The 18,627-nt window shown below is 43.7% G+C and overlaps 1 protein-coding gene across 2 annotated transcripts in view; it reads left to right on the top strand.

Annotated features, from left to right (window-relative positions):
• Nucleotides 1–2,504: 2,504 nt before the first annotated feature.
• LOC137385109 (NACHT, LRR and PYD domains-containing protein 3-like) overlaps nucleotides 2,505–18,627 on the top strand; it is a 54,525-nt gene continuing 38,402 nt past the window's right edge. The window contains exons 1-5 of one of the 2 annotated variants that reach the window (XM_068059879.1): nucleotides 2,505–2,587; nucleotides 6,960–7,055; nucleotides 10,530–10,696; nucleotides 14,439–14,610; nucleotides 14,717–14,782. In XM_068059879.1, coding sequence (XP_067915980.1) covers nucleotides 6,992–7,055; nucleotides 10,530–10,696; nucleotides 14,439–14,610; nucleotides 14,717–14,782 — 469 coding nt within the window. In that variant the 5' untranslated portion in view covers nucleotides 2,505–2,587; nucleotides 6,960–6,991. Of the gene's footprint in view, nucleotides 2,588–3,857; nucleotides 4,199–6,959; nucleotides 7,056–10,529; nucleotides 10,697–14,438; nucleotides 14,611–14,716; nucleotides 14,783–18,627 lie in introns of those variants that run through there. The other variant, XM_068059878.1, reaches the window with a different exon arrangement.

The following is an 18,627-nucleotide window of genomic DNA, read 5'->3' as shown; positions in this document are numbered from 1 at the left end:
CTTGGAGCAGGGAAGGTTGCAGGGAGATCTAATTGAAATGTACAAAAATTTGAGGGGCCTGGATAGAGTGGAGGTGAAGGGTCTATTCACATTAACAGAGAGGTCAGTGACTAGGGGGCATAGCTTTAAGGTGATAGGTAGAAAGATTAGAGGGGAGATGAGGAAACGTGTTTTTCACCCAGAGAGTGGTGCGAGTCTGTAACTCACTGCCTGAAAGGGTAGTTGAGGCAGAAACCCTCAACTCATTCAAAAGGAGTCTGGATATTAGTTAGTTAGAGATACAGCACTGAAACAGGCCCTTCAGCCCACCGAGTCTGTGCCAACCATCAACCACCCATTTATACTAATCCGACACTAATTCCTACTACATCCCCACCTGTCACTATATTTCCCTACCACCGACCTATACCAGTGACAATTTATAATGGCCAATTTACCTATCAACCTGCAAGTCTTTAGCATGTGGGAGAAAACCAGAGCACCCGGAGGAAACCCACACAGACACAGGGAGAACTTGCAAACTCCACACAGGCAGCACCCAGAATTGAACCCGTGTTGCTGGAGCTGTGAGGCTGCGCTGCTAACCACTGCGCCACTGTGCCACCTCAGGTGCCGTAATTTGCAGGGCTATGGTCCAAACGCTGGAAGGTGGGATGTTTTTCGGCTGGAACTGACACCATAGGCCAACTGGCCTATTTCTGTATAGTAAACTTTCTATAATCATATCAGTGGGGAAGAATGGACTCTAAGTACAGATAGTGTGTAACCCGGGGAGGATGGACCCAGTGTGATCAGACAGTGTGTAACCAGGGGAGGATGGACCCAGTGAGATCAGACAGTGTGTAACCCGGGGAGGAAGGACCCAGTGTGATCAGACAGTGTGTAACCCGAGGGGGGGGGGGAATGGACCCAGTGCGATCAGACAGTGTGTAACCCGGGGAGGATGGTCCCAGTGAGATCAGAGAGTGTGTAACCCAGGGATAATGGACCCAGTGAGATCAGGCAATGTGTAACTCGGGGAGGATGGACCCAGTGAGATCAGACAGTGTGTAACCCGGGGAGTATGGACCCAGTGAGATCAGACAGTGTGTAACCCGGGGAGGATGGACCCAGTGCGATCAGACAGTGAGTAACGCGGTGAGGATGGACCCAGGGAGATCCGACAGTGAGTAACCCGGGGAGGATGGACCCAGGGAGATCTTACAATGTGTAACCCGGGGAGGATGGACCCAGTGTGATCAGACAGTGAGTAACCCGTGGAGGATGGACCCAGTGTGATCAGACAGTGTGTAAGCTGGGGAGGATGGACCCAGTGAGATCAGACAGTGTGTAACCCGGGGAGGATGGACCCAGTGAGATCAGACAGTGTGTAACCCGGGGAGGATGCACCCAGTGTGATCAGACAGTGAGTAACCCGGGGAGGATGGACCCAGGGAGACCAGACAATGTGTAACCCGGGGAGTATGGACCCAGTGTGATCAGACAGTGTGTACCCCGGGGAGAATGAACCAGTGTGGTCAGACAGTGTGTAACCCGGGGAGGATAGACCCAGTGTGATCAGACAGTGTGTAACCCGGGGAGGATGGTCCAAGTGCGATCAGACAGTGTGTAACCCGGGGAGTATGGACTCAGTGAGATCAGACAGTGTGTAACCCGGGGAGGATGGACCCAGTGTGATCAGACAGTGTGTAACCCGGGGAGGATGGACCCAGTGTGATCAGACAGTGTGTAACCCGTGGAGGATGGACCCAGGGAGATCAGACAATGTGTAACCCGTGGAGGATGGACCCAGTGCGATCAGACAGTGTGCAACCCGGGTAGAATGGACCCAGTGTGATCAGACAGTGTGTAACCCGGGGAGTATGGACTCAGTGAGATCAGCCAGTGTGTAACACGGGGAGCATGGACTCAGTGAGATCAGACAGTGTGTAACACGGGGAGGATGGACTCAGTGAGATCAGACAGTTTGTAACCCGGGGAGGATGGACCCAGTGTGATCAGACGTTTTCCTAAAACACTGAGGAAAACTGCCACATTTCCATGTTAAATTGTGAAGGTTTACAGGAATTCCAGGTGGGTGAGCTGGGGATCAAGGAAAGGGACTAAATTCACCAGACGCAGGTGGCCCTGATCTTGAAGATGTGGAGGATTCCAACAGCTATTGGTCCCTCTGTTACCTCAGCAATCCAAGAGACAGTTTCTGATGCAGTGTCAGTTTGTCCCCGGTGCCGAGGAAAAAAGTCACATTTCTGCTGGAAACACTGTTTTCCTGTAGCCCAGGCTGATGGGCCAGGTATCTGTGGAAAGGAACAAAATCAAACAGAAATATTCATCCCTTAAATTTCACTTTGATGGGTTAGAAGACAAGTGTACATTACAATACCTCATGCCGTCTACATCCTTCTCATTTTCTGTCCTGCTATAATTAGATGAATGATGGAGTGATGAGAAAGGTCCACAGCTGGAAGTAAACAGGGATTGTAGACTGAGGAACAACAGCAGGTGAACCAGCACAGGATTGCGAGAGCACCAACCAGAGAGAACCCTTCCCATTCAAAGAGCTGTCATCGATCGACTGGGGAGAAAGGTGAGAGAAAGTCCCATTTACTCTGAGAAACACTGGTCCTGTAGACAGTACACAAAGGTTACAAGGTGAGGCAGGAAATGGTGGAAATGTGACTGGGAGATAAAGGCCGATAAACCCTACCCGAACCGACGGGACCCGACAACATGTGTCGGGTTCGGGTCGGTCGGGGTGCACTTCCGGGTCCGGCATTCGGGCTCAGGTCGGACACACTGTATCATGGCTAAGTGGCACCAATTTAATTTTTGGACCAGAAAGTTGGTTTTGTTACAGTTATTTTAAGCGTGTGCAGATCAGCAACAAAGTGAAAAACGGAAGGTAATTTCACTGATGGTCAGGCCGTGTCAGGCTTGGGTCGGGTTTGTTTTTGCAGACCCAAGGCAGGCCTTTACTGGGAGAGTCTGACCAATGAAAACAATTAATCAGCAAGAGGCCATGCAGTGGAATGTGAAGTGAGATCGGTTTCTGTCTTAAAACACAGAGTCATAAGTGAATCTTGTGAACAATTTTTAGTGAATGGATTTGCTCTAAGGGGTGACTCCAGTCTGGGGCAGAGTCCAGCAGATGGACACCTGTCTGTTTATTAGGTGGGGCTGAACTCACACAACATCATCAGATCAGTGTTAAAATGTCTCAGATTTGGGGACAAATCAAATGGGAGAATGAACTGTGAAACGAATTCCTGTCAATTCACTGAACACGATGCAGAGACAAACCTCAAAGATCAGCACGGCCTCTGACCAGCAGCTGTGGAGTATTGTCAGATAGTGAATGCTGAACACAGCTTCATTACCTTTCAACAAGCCCAATGTTTAGTACTGAGGATGGTAAAAGACATGAAACACCGGGTGAGTGTTTGCCTCCTATTTCATTGGTGACAGAGACACACAATACAGAAATCGAACAACAGTGGTCAACGCAAGCAGGGAATGTGCTTCCAAAATCAACTTCAGATACAAAGAAAACATCAGTTTCCCAGTGTATTCAGAAATAGAACCCAAACCAAGAAAACACAGAATATAGTCTGAAATGGGGATGAGTAATATGTCATAAATGGATGCAAACCCCCTAGTAAATTATGCTGTGCATTTGAGTATTATGTCAACAACCATTTTATACAGCAGGTTTTAAGCTTGGACTTCTGTGTTCTGATTGTCAAAATGGAGGACAGAGGTCAGGTGGGACAGCCACTTGTAACTCGTCTAGCTCTAGGACCCAGGAGAGCCCTATCCAACCTGTGTGGACTCAAAACGGTTTGTGGAGACAACTTGTCTTCCGTTATACAGCTACGATGTGCTGGAGACACATCTTCCTGCAAGAAGCCACATCCTGTCTTCAAGCTGCATTGACTTTTCTCTCTTAAGGCCTCTCCAACAAGAAAAATTATAGAGAAGCTACACTTTGAAAAATGCAGCAAGTAACAAACCAACCTAAAGACAAGCTGCAGTGACAGCATAAAATGTCTGATTTCTCCCCGTTTCCTCTCTGTTTAAAATAAGGTGACTTCAGCAATTTAGCTGTCTCTGTTATTACTTTTGAGAATGAAAAGAAAAAGACATTTTCAAGAAAAGAGCTATCTCCAACAGCTCCTCCTCCATTCACCATTTTGAATAGGTAATCTCCAAATTTTGGACACTTTTTTTTGATATTCATGGGCACTGGTTTTAACTGAAATCCATATTAGCTGGTAGTTAAAATACGTTTCTATTTGGTAAATGTCCTTGCCTTTTTTATGCCTTTAACTTTTCCCTGAATATTTGTAAGTGTGTGTGGTGAAGTTAAACCCCTTCCTGAGTTTAAGAGTGGGTGATAACAAACCTTAATACTTTGTTTTGATTTTAAAAACTATGTTGTTGATGCGGTCATTTATTATTGGGGTTTAAGGGAGGAAAAGAAATTCAAACGCTAATCTAGTTACGGACAGGTCGTTGAAAAGAACAGGAAATAGGATCAGAGGGAAAAAATTAACTTCCTGTTTGTAACAAATAATCTTAGAAATAAAGCAGAAAATCTGGAAACGCTGTCATTCAGGCAGCGACTGTGGAGAGAGGAAGGTGGGGTTAATGTTTCAGATCCTGATCCTGTTAACCGTTAACCTCACCATCCTTTCCCCACAGACACTGTCTGACCCACTGAAGATTTCCAGCATTTTCTGTTCTTTTTATCAGACTTCCAGTATCTCCAATATCTTGCTGTCTCTAATAAGATTAGTTTAGTTTAGAGTTGGTTTCCTCCCTTGTATAAATGGCCCTTATAGTCAGGGTGAGACTGTCCAGACTGTAATAAATGCCTGTCCCCATCATACTCCTCTCACTACCCCATGCTGTCTGGCTGCCGCTTTCTCCCCATTCCCAGCCTCTCCCCTCTTCTCCCTGGCCTTCTGTACCCTGGACCCACACCCTCTTCTGTAGCTGCAACAAGCTCCTCTGATGGAACTGAAAGATTCCAGTCTCCCAGCTAGAGCATGTGGAATATCTTGTAAAAGTGAACTGACTTTAATGGTTTCTATAACATTAAGTCACAAATGAGATTGTGTATTCCAGAAGATAGAGTTTGATCAGACACTCACCCAGTTTGACCTGTGGGTGAAGAGTTAGACATGTACGTCTCCATCTCCAGCCTCACTTTCCTTTCATTGATTTTTTTGGATCCTTATTCTCTGCAAGTTTCTCACCTCTCCATGCTTTAATCTCCAGTCAGGTTACTGCTCCTGCCACAGCTCTGAAATGACAAGAATCAAAGTCACAAATAACCCCTTCTTTGTCTCTGACTGTGATAAACTCTCCCTCTTGATTCCTCTCTACCTCTGCAGTCTTTGACACCGTCGAGTACAACATCCTCCTTCAGTGCCTCTCCTTCATTGTCCAGCTCAGTGGGACTGAACTCACTTGTTTCCACTCTTACCCGTCCAATGATAGCCGGAGAATCTTGTTCACTGGCTTCTGCACCATTACCTCTGGAGACCCCCATGGATCTCTCCTCACTCCCTCCTATTTCTCATCCTTAAGCTGCCCCTTGGAGACACGATGCAAAGACAAGGGCTCAGCTTTCACATGTCCACTGACAGCACTCAGCTCCACCTCTCTCGACACCTCCACTGCCTCTGCTTTTTCATGCTACTAGTTTGACCGCACGTCTTAAGTATTTATTTTATTCAGAGATACAGCATTGAAACAGGCCCTTCGGCCACCGAGTCTGTGTCGACCAACAATCACCCATTTGTACTAATCCTACATTAATCCCATATGCCCTACCACATCCCCACCATTCTCCTACCACCTACCTACACTAGGGGCAATTTACAATGGCCAATTTACCTATTAACCTGGAGAGTCATAACGGCACAAAAGTAGGCCGTTCGGCCCATTGACAGCAATCAAGTCAGCCCCACTCTCCCATTCTATCCCCATAGTCTTGCAAATTTATTTCTCCCAAGTGCCCATCCAATTTCCTTTTATAAGTCATTGATCATCTCTGCTTCCACCACCCTTGTAGGCAGTGAGTTTCTGGTCATTACACTTGCTGCAAAAAAGTTTCTTCCTCATATCCCCCCTGCAACTCTTACCCAGAACTTAAAATCTGTGGCCCTAGTCCTCATACCATCAGCTAATGGGAACAACTTTACTTTGTCTACCTGATCCAAAACTGTCATAATCTTGTAAACCTCTTATCAAGTCTCCACTGGCCATAATCTTCCAATCCTCCTTAGATACAGGGGTAGTGCCAGAGGACTGGAGAATTTCACATGTTAATACCCTTGTTCAAGAAAGGGTGTAATTATGAGCCCGGCAACTACAGGCCAGTCAGTGGTAGCTTTTAGAAATGATTAAAACATTTGTTTGAGGGAATCTGGGCGTTGCTGGCAAGGCCAGCATTTATTGCCCGCTTGCTAGGCCATTTCAGAGGGCAGTTAAGAGTCAACAACATTGCTGTGGGTCTGGAGTCACATGTAAGCCAGATAAAGATGGCAGATTTCCTTCCCTTAAGGACATTAGTGAACCAGATGGGATTTTATGACAATCGGTGATAGTTTCATGGCACCATTACTGAGACTAGCTTTCGATTCCAGAATTTTATTAATTTATTGAATTAAATTCCACCAGCTGCAATATTACTCGTTCAGTGACATTATCATTACACCACTTTCTCCCCCACTTCTAGTGCAGAGCCTTGGTGACGGGCGTCCATCTGGAACTGGGTGATGGAGCTCAGCGGGACTGACTGGGCAGCTGTCTGGGTCACACCTGATGCTCGATCCCAGAGTTAACGGCTGTTATACTGATGGGGAGGAGGAACTGATATCATGTTTAGCGAGGCAATGTTTTTTTTTTATTATTTCTGTCTAACCCTCTTGTTAATTTTACCTTTATTGCAGAGAATCAGAATCTGGGAACGCCTGTCACCACCATGGCTCAAGGTCCAAATAGGGAAGAAGATTCAACATATTCAAGAAGAATGAGAATGGATACAGGTAGGTTCACAAAATATTTTAAAATATCATCTCTGTCTTGATCTCGTTCAAGAACCTGCAGCTCGCACAGCAAGAGGGAACAGAATGGGCTGAGCAGAAAGAGGGAGGTGAGTGACCATCTAGAGGGATATAACAGTCACAGGTGGGGGGAGCCCCTGAGTACTGGAACTGTCCAGTAGATACATGCTATTGGGGACTGAAAGGTGGATAGAGACAATAGCTTGGAGAAGGATCTTCCTGTGCAACAGTGTGACACCAGGGAGCAGGAGGCCACCCCAAGTGGGAGGGGGCTGGAGCACAGGAGAGTGTAGTGGTGGGAGATTCTATAGTCAGGAGAATAGACAGCCTCTTCTACAGCACCAAACAGGTTCAAATGGAAAGCTGCCTCCCTGCTGCCGAAAGAACAACATCCAGGAATTGTTGGGACCATCTGTGGGAAGGAAAAGAGAGCAGAAAGTAGTCATGTGGTCAGAGCCAATAACGCGGGTAGAAATACGTTTAGAGAGGGATACTGAGGCACTGGACTAAATAAAAATACTGTCCTCAAGGTGGTGATTTCTGGATTGTTTTACACTGGGTCAGTTAAGGATGGAAAAATGAGGCAGGTCAATGTGAGGCTGCAGGGCTGGAGCAGGAGAAAAGGGTTCATGTCCTTGGAGTAGGAGAATGAGGTCAGGGTGAAGGGAAGGGACGGCCAGGATCTGAATCCACCAACAGCAATGTTTTTGCAGAGAAGGTGAATGGAGCAATGATCGGGAATGGTTCTGAGACTAAAAAGCAAAATTAATAAAACTGTTAGTTCAGGAACAGTAGATTTATGAAATAGTGAAAAGTTATTAGCTGGAAAAAAGGAGTGAGATAAAGTCAATTGGTATTTTTTTAAATGGAAGAACAGAGAAGAATTAACGTAAGCTACATTGAGTATTGCTGAAACTAGAGACATGTTGTCGAAGCTTTTTATCTTGCACTCATCAGGCCAATCCCCAAGAATAACCAATGTAAGGGAAAACAACAACTTATACTGTATAAGAAGAGAGTGCTGATTGTTTGGTAGAGGCAATGCCATGGAGAATGCACCAGTTTACAGTGACTGACAGTTAACTGCCCCACTTTGTTTGAAATTTAAACCAGGCAGCTTGACTCTGATTGGTCAAGACATTGCCCTGAGATTGAACCAGCGAATGGCAGTCACTTATGTTGTTTAGCTGAAATAGGCGCAATGTTTGTTCATGTTCTTTCTGTTTGCAAAGTACAGGGCCCTATGTATTAATATATTTAACTTCCAGTACACACAAATGCGCCACACTGCGAGCTCGACTGACAATCTTAAATTTGATGTCAACGTAATTCTGAGCACACTGGATTATATAGCAAATGTTGTCCAATTGTGGAATCAGATCTAATGTTGGACACTGTATTTTGAGTTTTGCAAGCACAGGCTGGTTGGTTACAGCCTGTACCTTGCCCATTGTGAACAGCTGAAGGGACATGTTGTTTGATATGATCCGCCAGTCTTTGGAATGTAAGGCCTATATACCTAACATCACACTGGCATTGAAATTCATATATCACATTACTCATTTGTGTGTTAGGCAGGACAACTTTTTGGCTTGGTGGCAGCATCTTGTTAGTGGCAAACATCATACGTGTTGCTACTGCATAGTAGCAGCGTGAAACAGTTAGCTTTACCTGTTGCTCAAGTTTTTGGGATACATTACCCTTCCAGGGTATTTTGAGGTCGACTGGGCATTTTTCAGGGCTGAAAATGGCGGCCTTAGGCCCATTCATAAGTTTGTGCGATACACGGCGAGAAATGTTCTGATAGGTTGCCATTGTCATGCAGGATGTCTTTGATTCGCCCTATTTCAACATCGAGATTGCGTCGTGAGCAAATGGCTGGGGTCCTATTGACGACTAATCTCTTCCCATACCGTATAAGTTGTTTATTCCCTTGTGTTGGTTATTCTTGTGGATTGTCCTGATGTGTGCAAGACGAAAAGCTTTGACAAGATGTTCCTATTTTCAGCAATACGCAAGTTCTGTACTACTAAACGACTATTTATAAACTACATTGTTGTTGCTTGCACTTCTGGCGATTCGTGCCACACACGCGAAGCCAGTCTGGTTGTGTGGCTTGACGTGTGTGCTGGCGTTGAGGGTTGTGACCTGTTTTTTTTTTTAATTCGTTTTTTTATGGAGATGTGGGCATCGCTGGCTGGAACAATATTTATTTCCCATCACCAATTGCCCAAGAGAAGGCGGTGGTGCGATGCCTTCTTGAACTGCTGCTGTCCATGGTAGGTACACCCACAGTGCTGTTAAGAAGGGAGTTCTTTTATACAGCCTGAGCTGCGGCATCGCGCATTAGAAACTTGCATTTTAGATGAGTCTGCGGGTCACCTAGAGGACCCTTGGACTGCACTTCGAGAACCACTATTCTACAGCCACAGCAACGTATGAAACATAAAACTTGGAGGAGTAACCCATATGCTCCGTAGAGCCTGCTGTCTGCCATTCGATAAGATCATAGATGAACATTTACCTCTACTCCATTATTCTGCCCTGTCACCAGATCCTTTGACTCCCTTAGTGCCCAAAAATCTACCTTCATCCTGAACATGCTCATTGACTGAGACCCCACGTATTTCTGAGGTAGAGAATTTCATAAGATTCACAACCCTTGGAGTTTAAAAAAAAAAGCCTCTCATCTTCATCCTAAATGGTTGACCCCTCATCCTAAGACCGTCACATCTAGTTCTAGACTCTCCAATCAGAAGAAACAACCTCTCACCGTGCTCCTGTCAAGCTTTCTAAGAATTCTACATGTTTCGAAGAGATCACGAACACCAACCTCACTTTGACCTACTTAGCCCTTTTCACCTCTATCTATTTCTATGTGCCAGTGTGTGAGTGAATGCAGAAGTGAATGAGGTTACAAACATTTTGAGAATTGTGAAAAAATAAATATTTAATCTTCTGTTTTAAACCAACAAGAAAACCTATCATTTGTCGGTTTATTTGACCTAAAGACTAACACAGCACTAACACAGCATTTTAACCAAACACGTTTGCGGTCAGTTGAAAGGTGAAGTGTGGGAACCACCCACACCCCTTATCACTTGACAATAACAACTAGAATCCCTAAATCACTTTCTCCACCTTCTTTAATGCTTTTCCCTGGAGGGTGTATGAATTGAGCATTCACCCTACCCATGTGTGGATTATAAGTGTGTAAGTATTTTATGTAACTTTCTATCCAAAGTAAACATTATTTGCCAGTCATGTGCACAATATCCTAACACACAAGACAGCTTTGTTGAGACTGATCAGCATAGATCTATGGAATGTGATATATATGCGTTTTCAGAAGATATTTGTCTCACTAAAGGTTGTAGCCGTTTATTATAAGAGGAAATGTCACATTCTGGATAGGTTGTCGATAATGTGTTTAGTTTTCCCCATTTGTGTTCACAGATCCGAACTCTATCACCACTGATTTATTGACAAATTACGACGATTACCAGTTGTTCAAGTTGACAAAATTCTACCGGGACAGACTAGAACAGGCGATTGAAGAAGGAGTGGACGGAGTCAGCTCATTGTTAACATACGAGAGACATTTCAGTGTACAAGAACATCAGGTAAGTGTGAGGGACACAGAATGAGTTTGGATTATTTAAACACCACAGAACTAACAGGATGTCAGATCTTGCAATCATAGAATGTTACAGAAGAGAAACAGGTTAAACAGGAAAGAAATGGATAAAGCTGAACATATTATGAATCTGAAACAATGATATGAAGAGATGAAAATACCCAGCGGGTATTACCGGCATTTCAAGAACAAAAACGGAAATCTTCAAATGGTTAAAATGTGAGACCCAAACAGGGAAACTAACCAGAAGCCAGCGATGGGGATTGAAAACCCGATACTGTGCAGGGTTTATTCTCCCCCACACATCACCAATTCCAACTTCAGTGCAGGCACAATCTGGGCAGTAGAACTTGCTGTGGAGGGTCACTCCCCGGAAGAGCACTTTAGAAAATTCCATACAAACAGCCTGTAATGTTCTGTTAGTTCCTTTTAATGGAAGAGAAGTAAATGGGAATGAAAATCAGACAGGGTATATAATGGATGATCGATCTGCTACCACCTGCACAAGTTGAAAAACTAGTCTAATCTCAAGCATCTGTTTACCACCCATTAACATTAATATCCACTCAATCTAGTCCCAGTTTTATGATCATTCCCCATACTCTAGATTTCCTACTTTCCACACACCAACAGAATTCTCCTGAATAAACATTTACCCACTTGCTTCCACAATAATTATTGGGAGTGAATTATACTTTTTAACCAGATTGTGTGTGTGAAGAAAGTTTTCCAAATTCAACCTGAATGCTTCAAATTTACTTAGTTTTCACTGATTGGCCAAAGAGCAAATATATCATTTTTTAAAATCATGACTCTTCAGAATCTGAAGACCTGCAGCAACTCCTCACTTAATCTAGTCATTCTTGAGTGGAATGAGCCCAAAGTTCTCAAATCCCTCATGGCAACAGTAATTCCACATTCCTCATTAACAGCATCCTAGTCAATGTGCACAGTACTTTTTTTCCTCATGCTTTTACTTCCTATAAATGGAGTGTCTAAAAATGTACAGAATGGAGGAAATTTCCTGTCGCTCTGCTCTTGTTGTGAACCTCACTGCAGAGAAATAGCAGGAAATTGAGCTCATTCACTCTGTAATTTTCTGCCCCTGTGCACCACAGCCTGTGCACCACAGCCTGGTGGAACATCAGGAAATTGAGCATATTGTGTCTGTTATTTGCAGATAAATAGATCGACATCTGCTCCATTTTAGTTATGGAAAGCATGACTCGGAGATAACATTTTGTAGTTTCATGTTTTTCCAAACAGCTGGATTTTACAGTAGAAAGAACAGTGAGGCTAACAGCACTTGCCATTATTAACATTAAATCGGACAGTAACTTTCAGCGGCTGCACATGCCCAGTTAAACACAGAAATCTCACAGTTTCTGTCTGAGATGCCGTGCCCCTCCAAAAGCATCATTGGTGACTTACCATTGAACTGTGTGAAGTTGCTGAATTTACTGAATAGATACACATTAAAATGGCCAGAAAAAATGTTACAGCTTGTTCATTCCAGTGTAAGTAAATTTTTAGAAGAGCGATAAATCTTAATTACTGCCAAACTACCTCTCTAGCATGGAAAAATAACTTTTATAGTTGTGAAGTCTCATTCTGTCATATTGACTTTATTGGACATTAAAGAAAATAAATACATTTTAATTGTTTTTACTTTTTCTTGCTGTCTCTTTTCTCCCTCTCTCTCGATCTGATTATTCTTTCCCTCTTGTTATTGTGCTTTCTGTACCTGGTTTGACATTGAATTAAATATCCAAACTGACACTTCCTGCTTCACACTCTGTGCTGTTCAGTAACAAATGTTCAATCTGACTGGTTAAGGATACACACTATCTATCCCTGTTCACACAGGTCCCTGATGCTTTGTAGGTGGGTTTGTGTGTTTTCAAGAGTTGACTGGGAAGAACCTCCAGCACAAATGCCTATAAAATGTTTGTGGGCAAGTGCCAGTGTGATGAATGACTGGTGCAGTCCATTCACCACTGATGACAAAATCAAATATTGTGATGATGAATGACATTGTCATCTCCTATTAACACAAACTCTGTCTCCTCGCTACTTCTTTCCATCTCCCTCCATGACCACTGTTTGAGGTCGCACCTAAATGTTCCTAAACTCTGCATCCTATTTCCTCGGATTGGAGAAAGTTATATAGTGGGGTTCACCTGGGGTCGGTGTTGGCATTAGTGCTTTTCTTGATATGTATTAATGACCTAGGCTTGGGTGTACAGGGCACAATTTCAATGACAGAAAACTTGAAAATATTATGAGCTGTGAGGAGGGCAGTGAACCTCAAGAGGATGTAGACAGGTGGGTGGAATGAGTGGACAAGTATCAGATGAAATTTAAAGCAGAAGAGTATGCCGTGATACATTTTGGTCGAAAGAATGAGGAGAGACAATATAAACCGACTGGTCTGTAGTTGCTGGGCTTTTCTTTATCCTTTTTGGAACATTTGGAACTCTTGTTACAACCGAGGCGAGAGGAGTGCACTATTTATTCTAGTTCCACTTCTCCATGGGTCAAGGCATATTTTTTCCCTACTTACCGATATTGTCAATCATAGGCTCTATTTTTATCCCAGAAAAAAAACACACCAACCAGGTTTCTTTAATAAACACCAAAATTAACAGTTTATTATAAAACAAACCTTAACCAGTAATGAAGTAAAGCACCAACACACCGATTGAATTATTAAAGTTCCCTTTTTACCTCAGCCCCTCACACACACATGCATACACCGGTTAACTGGAAAAGTGAAAGGGAATGTTGTTTAGTGCTCTGTTACAAAAAAAAGCAGACAAAAAATCCACACTTAGGCTGAATTCTTGCTCAATCTTGAAGAAAAATAGATGAGATATGTTGTGTTCCAAAACTGGCATACAGTCTAGCCTCCGAGTACACTGGGATCTTTGAGAACAGTTCTTTCCAGTAGGTGTTGAGAATTAATTTGGCAGGCTTTTTTTCCAAGACAGGAGACAAGACTAGTTGACACAGAGACTTTTCAGAGAGGTGCTGGAAAGCTGAGCTGGGTTGTGGTTTTCTCCTCCTTCCTTGAGAATTCTCTTCTCTCCTTGGGAATTCTCTTCTCTCCTTGGGAATTCTCTTCTCTCCTTGGGAATTCTCTTCTCTCCTTGGGAATTCTCTTCTCTCCTTGGGAATTTTCTTCTCTCCTTGGAAATTCTCATCTCTTCTTGGAAGTTCTCTTCCTTTATATACAGCTCAACACCAACTCAAAACAATTCAAGAGCGAAACTGACAACAGGAGTTGACTTACATCAATCTCTCCAGGTGTCCAAAAATTCCCAGAAACGCTTGTTGTTGTTGCTGAAAGTCGGGTAGTTTCCCTGAAAGGCTTGTTTTCCTCACAAGGCCCTTCAGTGCCCCTTTTCAAAAACATTTCCAGGGACTGTTGTTCAAATAAAGTGGCATTTACATGACCCCCTTTTGAAAACACCAAAGTTTAACATTTCTTCAATCATTCAAAAATTAATCCTCAAAAAAATATATTTCACAAAACACAGAGGCTTGTGCAGTCAGATGTTCCTAGAATATTCAGCTCGTGTTCAGAATGGATCAGTACCCAGCCCAGTAACTGCTTTCTGTGCTGAAAACCACTGGGAGATATCATCATTATGCAGATCCTTTCCTTCTCATTCTCCATGTGAGTCTTTCACTCCCGTCCTCAATGTAATCATTATTATTCTTTACAGAAGATCACTGAACTCACAGAGAAGGGAAACCGGGCGGACAGTTCCGAACTTCTCCTAAATCTGGTGATGGAGAAAAGCTCTCAGGCCCGAAGGCTGATGTGGGAGTCCTTTGTGAAAATGCGTCATGGAGTACCAAAGTTAAACAAAATACTGAAAGAAATACAGGAACCCGGTACGGTAAAATCACACACTGAAATTCAACTTCAGATTCAAACACGACATGTTTTACTGTAATATTATACAAATCTGATTTCATGAAATCTAAATAATTTAAACAGGTTCTGATCCATTTGACAATATGAATATCACACAAGGTTTATCTGAAGTATCCGGTTACCTGAAAGGTAAGTGATGATACGGAGGTTTCAAACCTTTTATTTCACTTTTGAGAATCAGAATGTTTGACCACATCCGTTTGTCAGAATCTGGGAATCAAATTGAAACAATGTGGGAGCAGGATTGAATGTTGTTTAAATTTGTCATCAATCTCATGGATTCTGCATAGATTCAAGTTTCAATTCGTACAATTTCGGATCTATGCTGTAAATATGTGGACATGACATTATTTCAATCCAGTTGCTGATAGGCATCACTTTCGGCCCATCAACTCCACACTGACTCTTTGTAGAGCAATCCATTCAGCCCCATTCCCTGACCCTATCCCCGTAGTTTACTTCCCTCAAGTGCCCATCCGATTTCCTTTTGTAATCATTGATCGTCGTCACTTCAACCATCTTCGTAGGCAGTGAGTTCCAGGTCATTACCACTCACTGTGTGAAAAAGTTTTTCCTTACATTTCCCCTGCTTCTCCTGCCTAAAACATTAAATCTGAGTACATGATTTTGGGGACAGATAATGGGAATAGCTTTTCTCTGTCTACCCTGTCCAAACCTGTCTTTCAAATCTCCCCTCAATCTCTTTTCCTCCAAGGAGAACAACCCCAGCTTCTCCAACCAGACCTTGTAGCTAAAATTCCTCATCTCTGGAACCAATCTGGTAAACCTCCTCTGCACCTTCTCAAGGACCCTCACATCCTTCCTTAAGTTTGGTGACCAGAACTGGCTGCAATACTCTAAGTTGTGGTCTAACCAGAGCTTTATAAAGGCTAAGCTTTTGTACTCATTACCTCTATTTAAGAAGCCCAAGATCCCACATGCTTTGCAATGTGATAATAACCAGATAATACGCTTTGTGATGTTGATTGAGGGATAAATATTGGCCAGGACACTGGGAGTAACTGCTCTGGTCATCTTCGAAATAGTGCAATGGGATCTTGTACGTTCACCAGAGAGTTAGATGGCCTTTGGTTTAGTGTCTCATCGGAAATACGGCCCCTCTGGCAGTGCAGCACTCCTTCAGTACTGCACTGGAGTGTCAGCTTGAATTTTATGCTCAAGTTCTGGAGTGGAACTTAAACCACAACCTTCTGACTCAGAGCAAGTATGCTGCCAACTGATACACTTAGTATTGATATCATTTAGTATTGACCTGGGCACCAGTTATGACCAGCCCAGTCTACCCTGTAAAGTGATTCTCACTGATATCTGGGGAATTGTGCCAAAATTGGGAGAGCTGCCCCACAGGCTAGTCAAACTACAGCTTGAAATAGTCATAGTTACATCATCATATATCTCAGCCAATGGTCCAGATTCCTTCATCACAATCACTGGATATGTCCAGTCCCACCGACAGGACAGACCCATCACAGGTGGCGGTACAGTGTTACACAGTCAGGAGAGAGTGGCCCTGGGAGCTCTCAACATTGACTCCAGATCCCTCGAATTCTCATGACATCAGATCACGTATAGGCAAAGAATTATCCTGCTGATTACCACCTACAGCCCTCCCTCAGCTGATGAATTACTGTTCCTCCATGTTGAAGAAACACTGAGAAGAGATGGCACAGAATGTACTCTGAATGGGGCACTTCAGTGCAGCACCACTGCTGACCGAGCTGGCTATGTCCTGAGGGACATAACTGCCAGACTGGGCCTGCGGTAGGTGGGAGAGCCAACACCAGGTAAAAACCTGCTTGGCATCTTCTTCACCAATCTACCTGTTGCAGATGCATCTGTCCATGACAGGATTGGTAGGAATGACAACCACACAATCCTTGTGGAGTAAATCCCTTCAACCTGAGGACCCCCTCCATCGTGCTGTGGGGCAACTACCATAGTGCTAAATATAATAGTTTCAGAACAGATCTAACTACACAAATCTCGGCATCCATGAGGCACTGTGGACCATCTGGAGCAGCAGAATTGTATTCCATCATGATCAGTAACCTCGTGGTCTGACATATCACTCACTCTACCGTTACCCTCGAGCTAGGGTAACCCTAGTTCAATGATGAGTGTAGGACAGCATTGCAGGATCAGCACTGGGCATACCTGAACATTAGATACCAACCTGGTAATGTAATTACACAGGACTACATGCATTCTAAATAGCAGAAGCAACATGCTATAGACAGAGCTAAGCGATCTCACACCCAATGTATCAGATCAATGTTTAGCAGTCCTGTTCACTTTTGTATACGTTTATGGGATTTGAACGTCTCTGGCAAGGCCCACATTTGTTGCCCATCCTAATTGCTGTTGAGAAGGTGATGGGGAGCTGCATTGAACTGCTGCAGTCTGTCTGGTGTAGGTACACCCACACTGCTGTTAGGAAGGGAGTTCCAGGTTTCTGACCCAGTGACAGTGAAGGATCAGCAATACAGATCCAAGTCAGGATGATGTGTGACTTGATGGGGAACCTGCAGGTGGTGGTGTTCCCATTGTTATGGCCAGGTGGGTGAGGCGTGGCGTGTTCCCACTGTTCCCTTCCCAACTGACCACAGGAAGTGAGTTTGTTATTACGGTTTTAACCTCGTGTGTTTTATTTGTCAAATAAACAGACAGTGATGGGTTTTCTTGTAGGTTTGAAACAGAAGATTAATTATTTATTAAACAATTTTCGCTCCCAAATGGTCGCACCTGCACCCACGCTTGCATTCACACACACACACACACACACACACACACACACACACACACACACACACACACACATGTGCGTGTGCGAAAACGGTAAATGGTTTGAAGTGAGGTATGTGTTCAGAGTTAATGCTAAACCTGTTGAATCTTCTCAGAGAACAATTTCACTTTTAAAGTTGCAGGCCTGAGTGTTTGTACTTTCCTGGTGGTTGAGACTTCAGACTGGAGGAGGCGGTGGTCACTTTCAGTTTTCTGCTGTACCACGTTGAAGTGTAGAATTTGCAGCAGGGCTCCTTCTTTAGATTTTGCTGGGCTACTTTTCATAGCCCTTGGCTGGACTTCTTTTTGGAGATATTCTTGTTACATCTCCTCTTTCGCTCTCCAGAAGGATACCTTTTTAAGGTAAAAAAAAAACCTCTCAGATTAGCCTCTGTTAGGAGATGCCTGTTCCCCCCCCACCCCCCACCCCCCATGTTGTGACCACACAATGGCCCCGGATGTGGCTACTTGACACGTGCTTTGTTTCAGAAGAACACATTCAATTCAGGAATGTCTCTTGATGTTTTCAGGATGGGTGTAATTGACACCTCCGAGCCTGGAATGTATCCTTTTGTTCTTGACAGATAGTGAGACAGTTTGAATGTACAGGCCAAGACAGCCCAACCTTCAGCGGCCATTTTGCAGCACACTGTCCACTTTTCAAAGTAATGGTCAGTTTTTATAAATCTTCAGTTTGCTTCTGTATTTCCACCATTGCACTTCTCGTGAGTGTGATACTATGCCGCTGCTGCCCTTGTTCTCTAGGTGGTGGGGGTTGAGTGTTTGGAAGATGCTGTCGACAGAGTCTTGGCGAGTTTGAATTTGAAATTTGAATTTTTTTGGTTTTTGCTGGGCTACTTTTCATAGCCCTTGGTTGGACTTTTTTTTGGAGATATTCCTGTGATCTCTCTCTCTCTCTTTCGGTCTCCAGAGAGAGACCTTTTTAAGGTAAAATAAAAACCTCTCACATTAGTCACTGTTAGGAGATGTCTGCCCTCTCCCTGTTGTGACCACAAAGTGGCCCAGAATGTGGCTACATCGCACATCCTTTATTTCAGAAGAAACCATTCAAATGAGGAATGTGCTTGATGTTTTCAGGATGGGTGTAATTGACACATCCGAGCCTGGAAAGTATCATTTGGTTCTTAACAGATAGTGAGACAGTTTGAATA

This window comes from Heterodontus francisci, chromosome 28 (assembly GCF_036365525.1).
Source record: "Heterodontus francisci isolate sHetFra1 chromosome 28, sHetFra1.hap1, whole genome shotgun sequence".
Taxonomy (NCBI): Eukaryota; Metazoa; Chordata; class Chondrichthyes; order Heterodontiformes; family Heterodontidae; genus Heterodontus; species Heterodontus francisci.
Note: the sequence above shows the minus strand (reverse complement) of the source record. Positions and strands in the feature narration are given on the sequence as shown.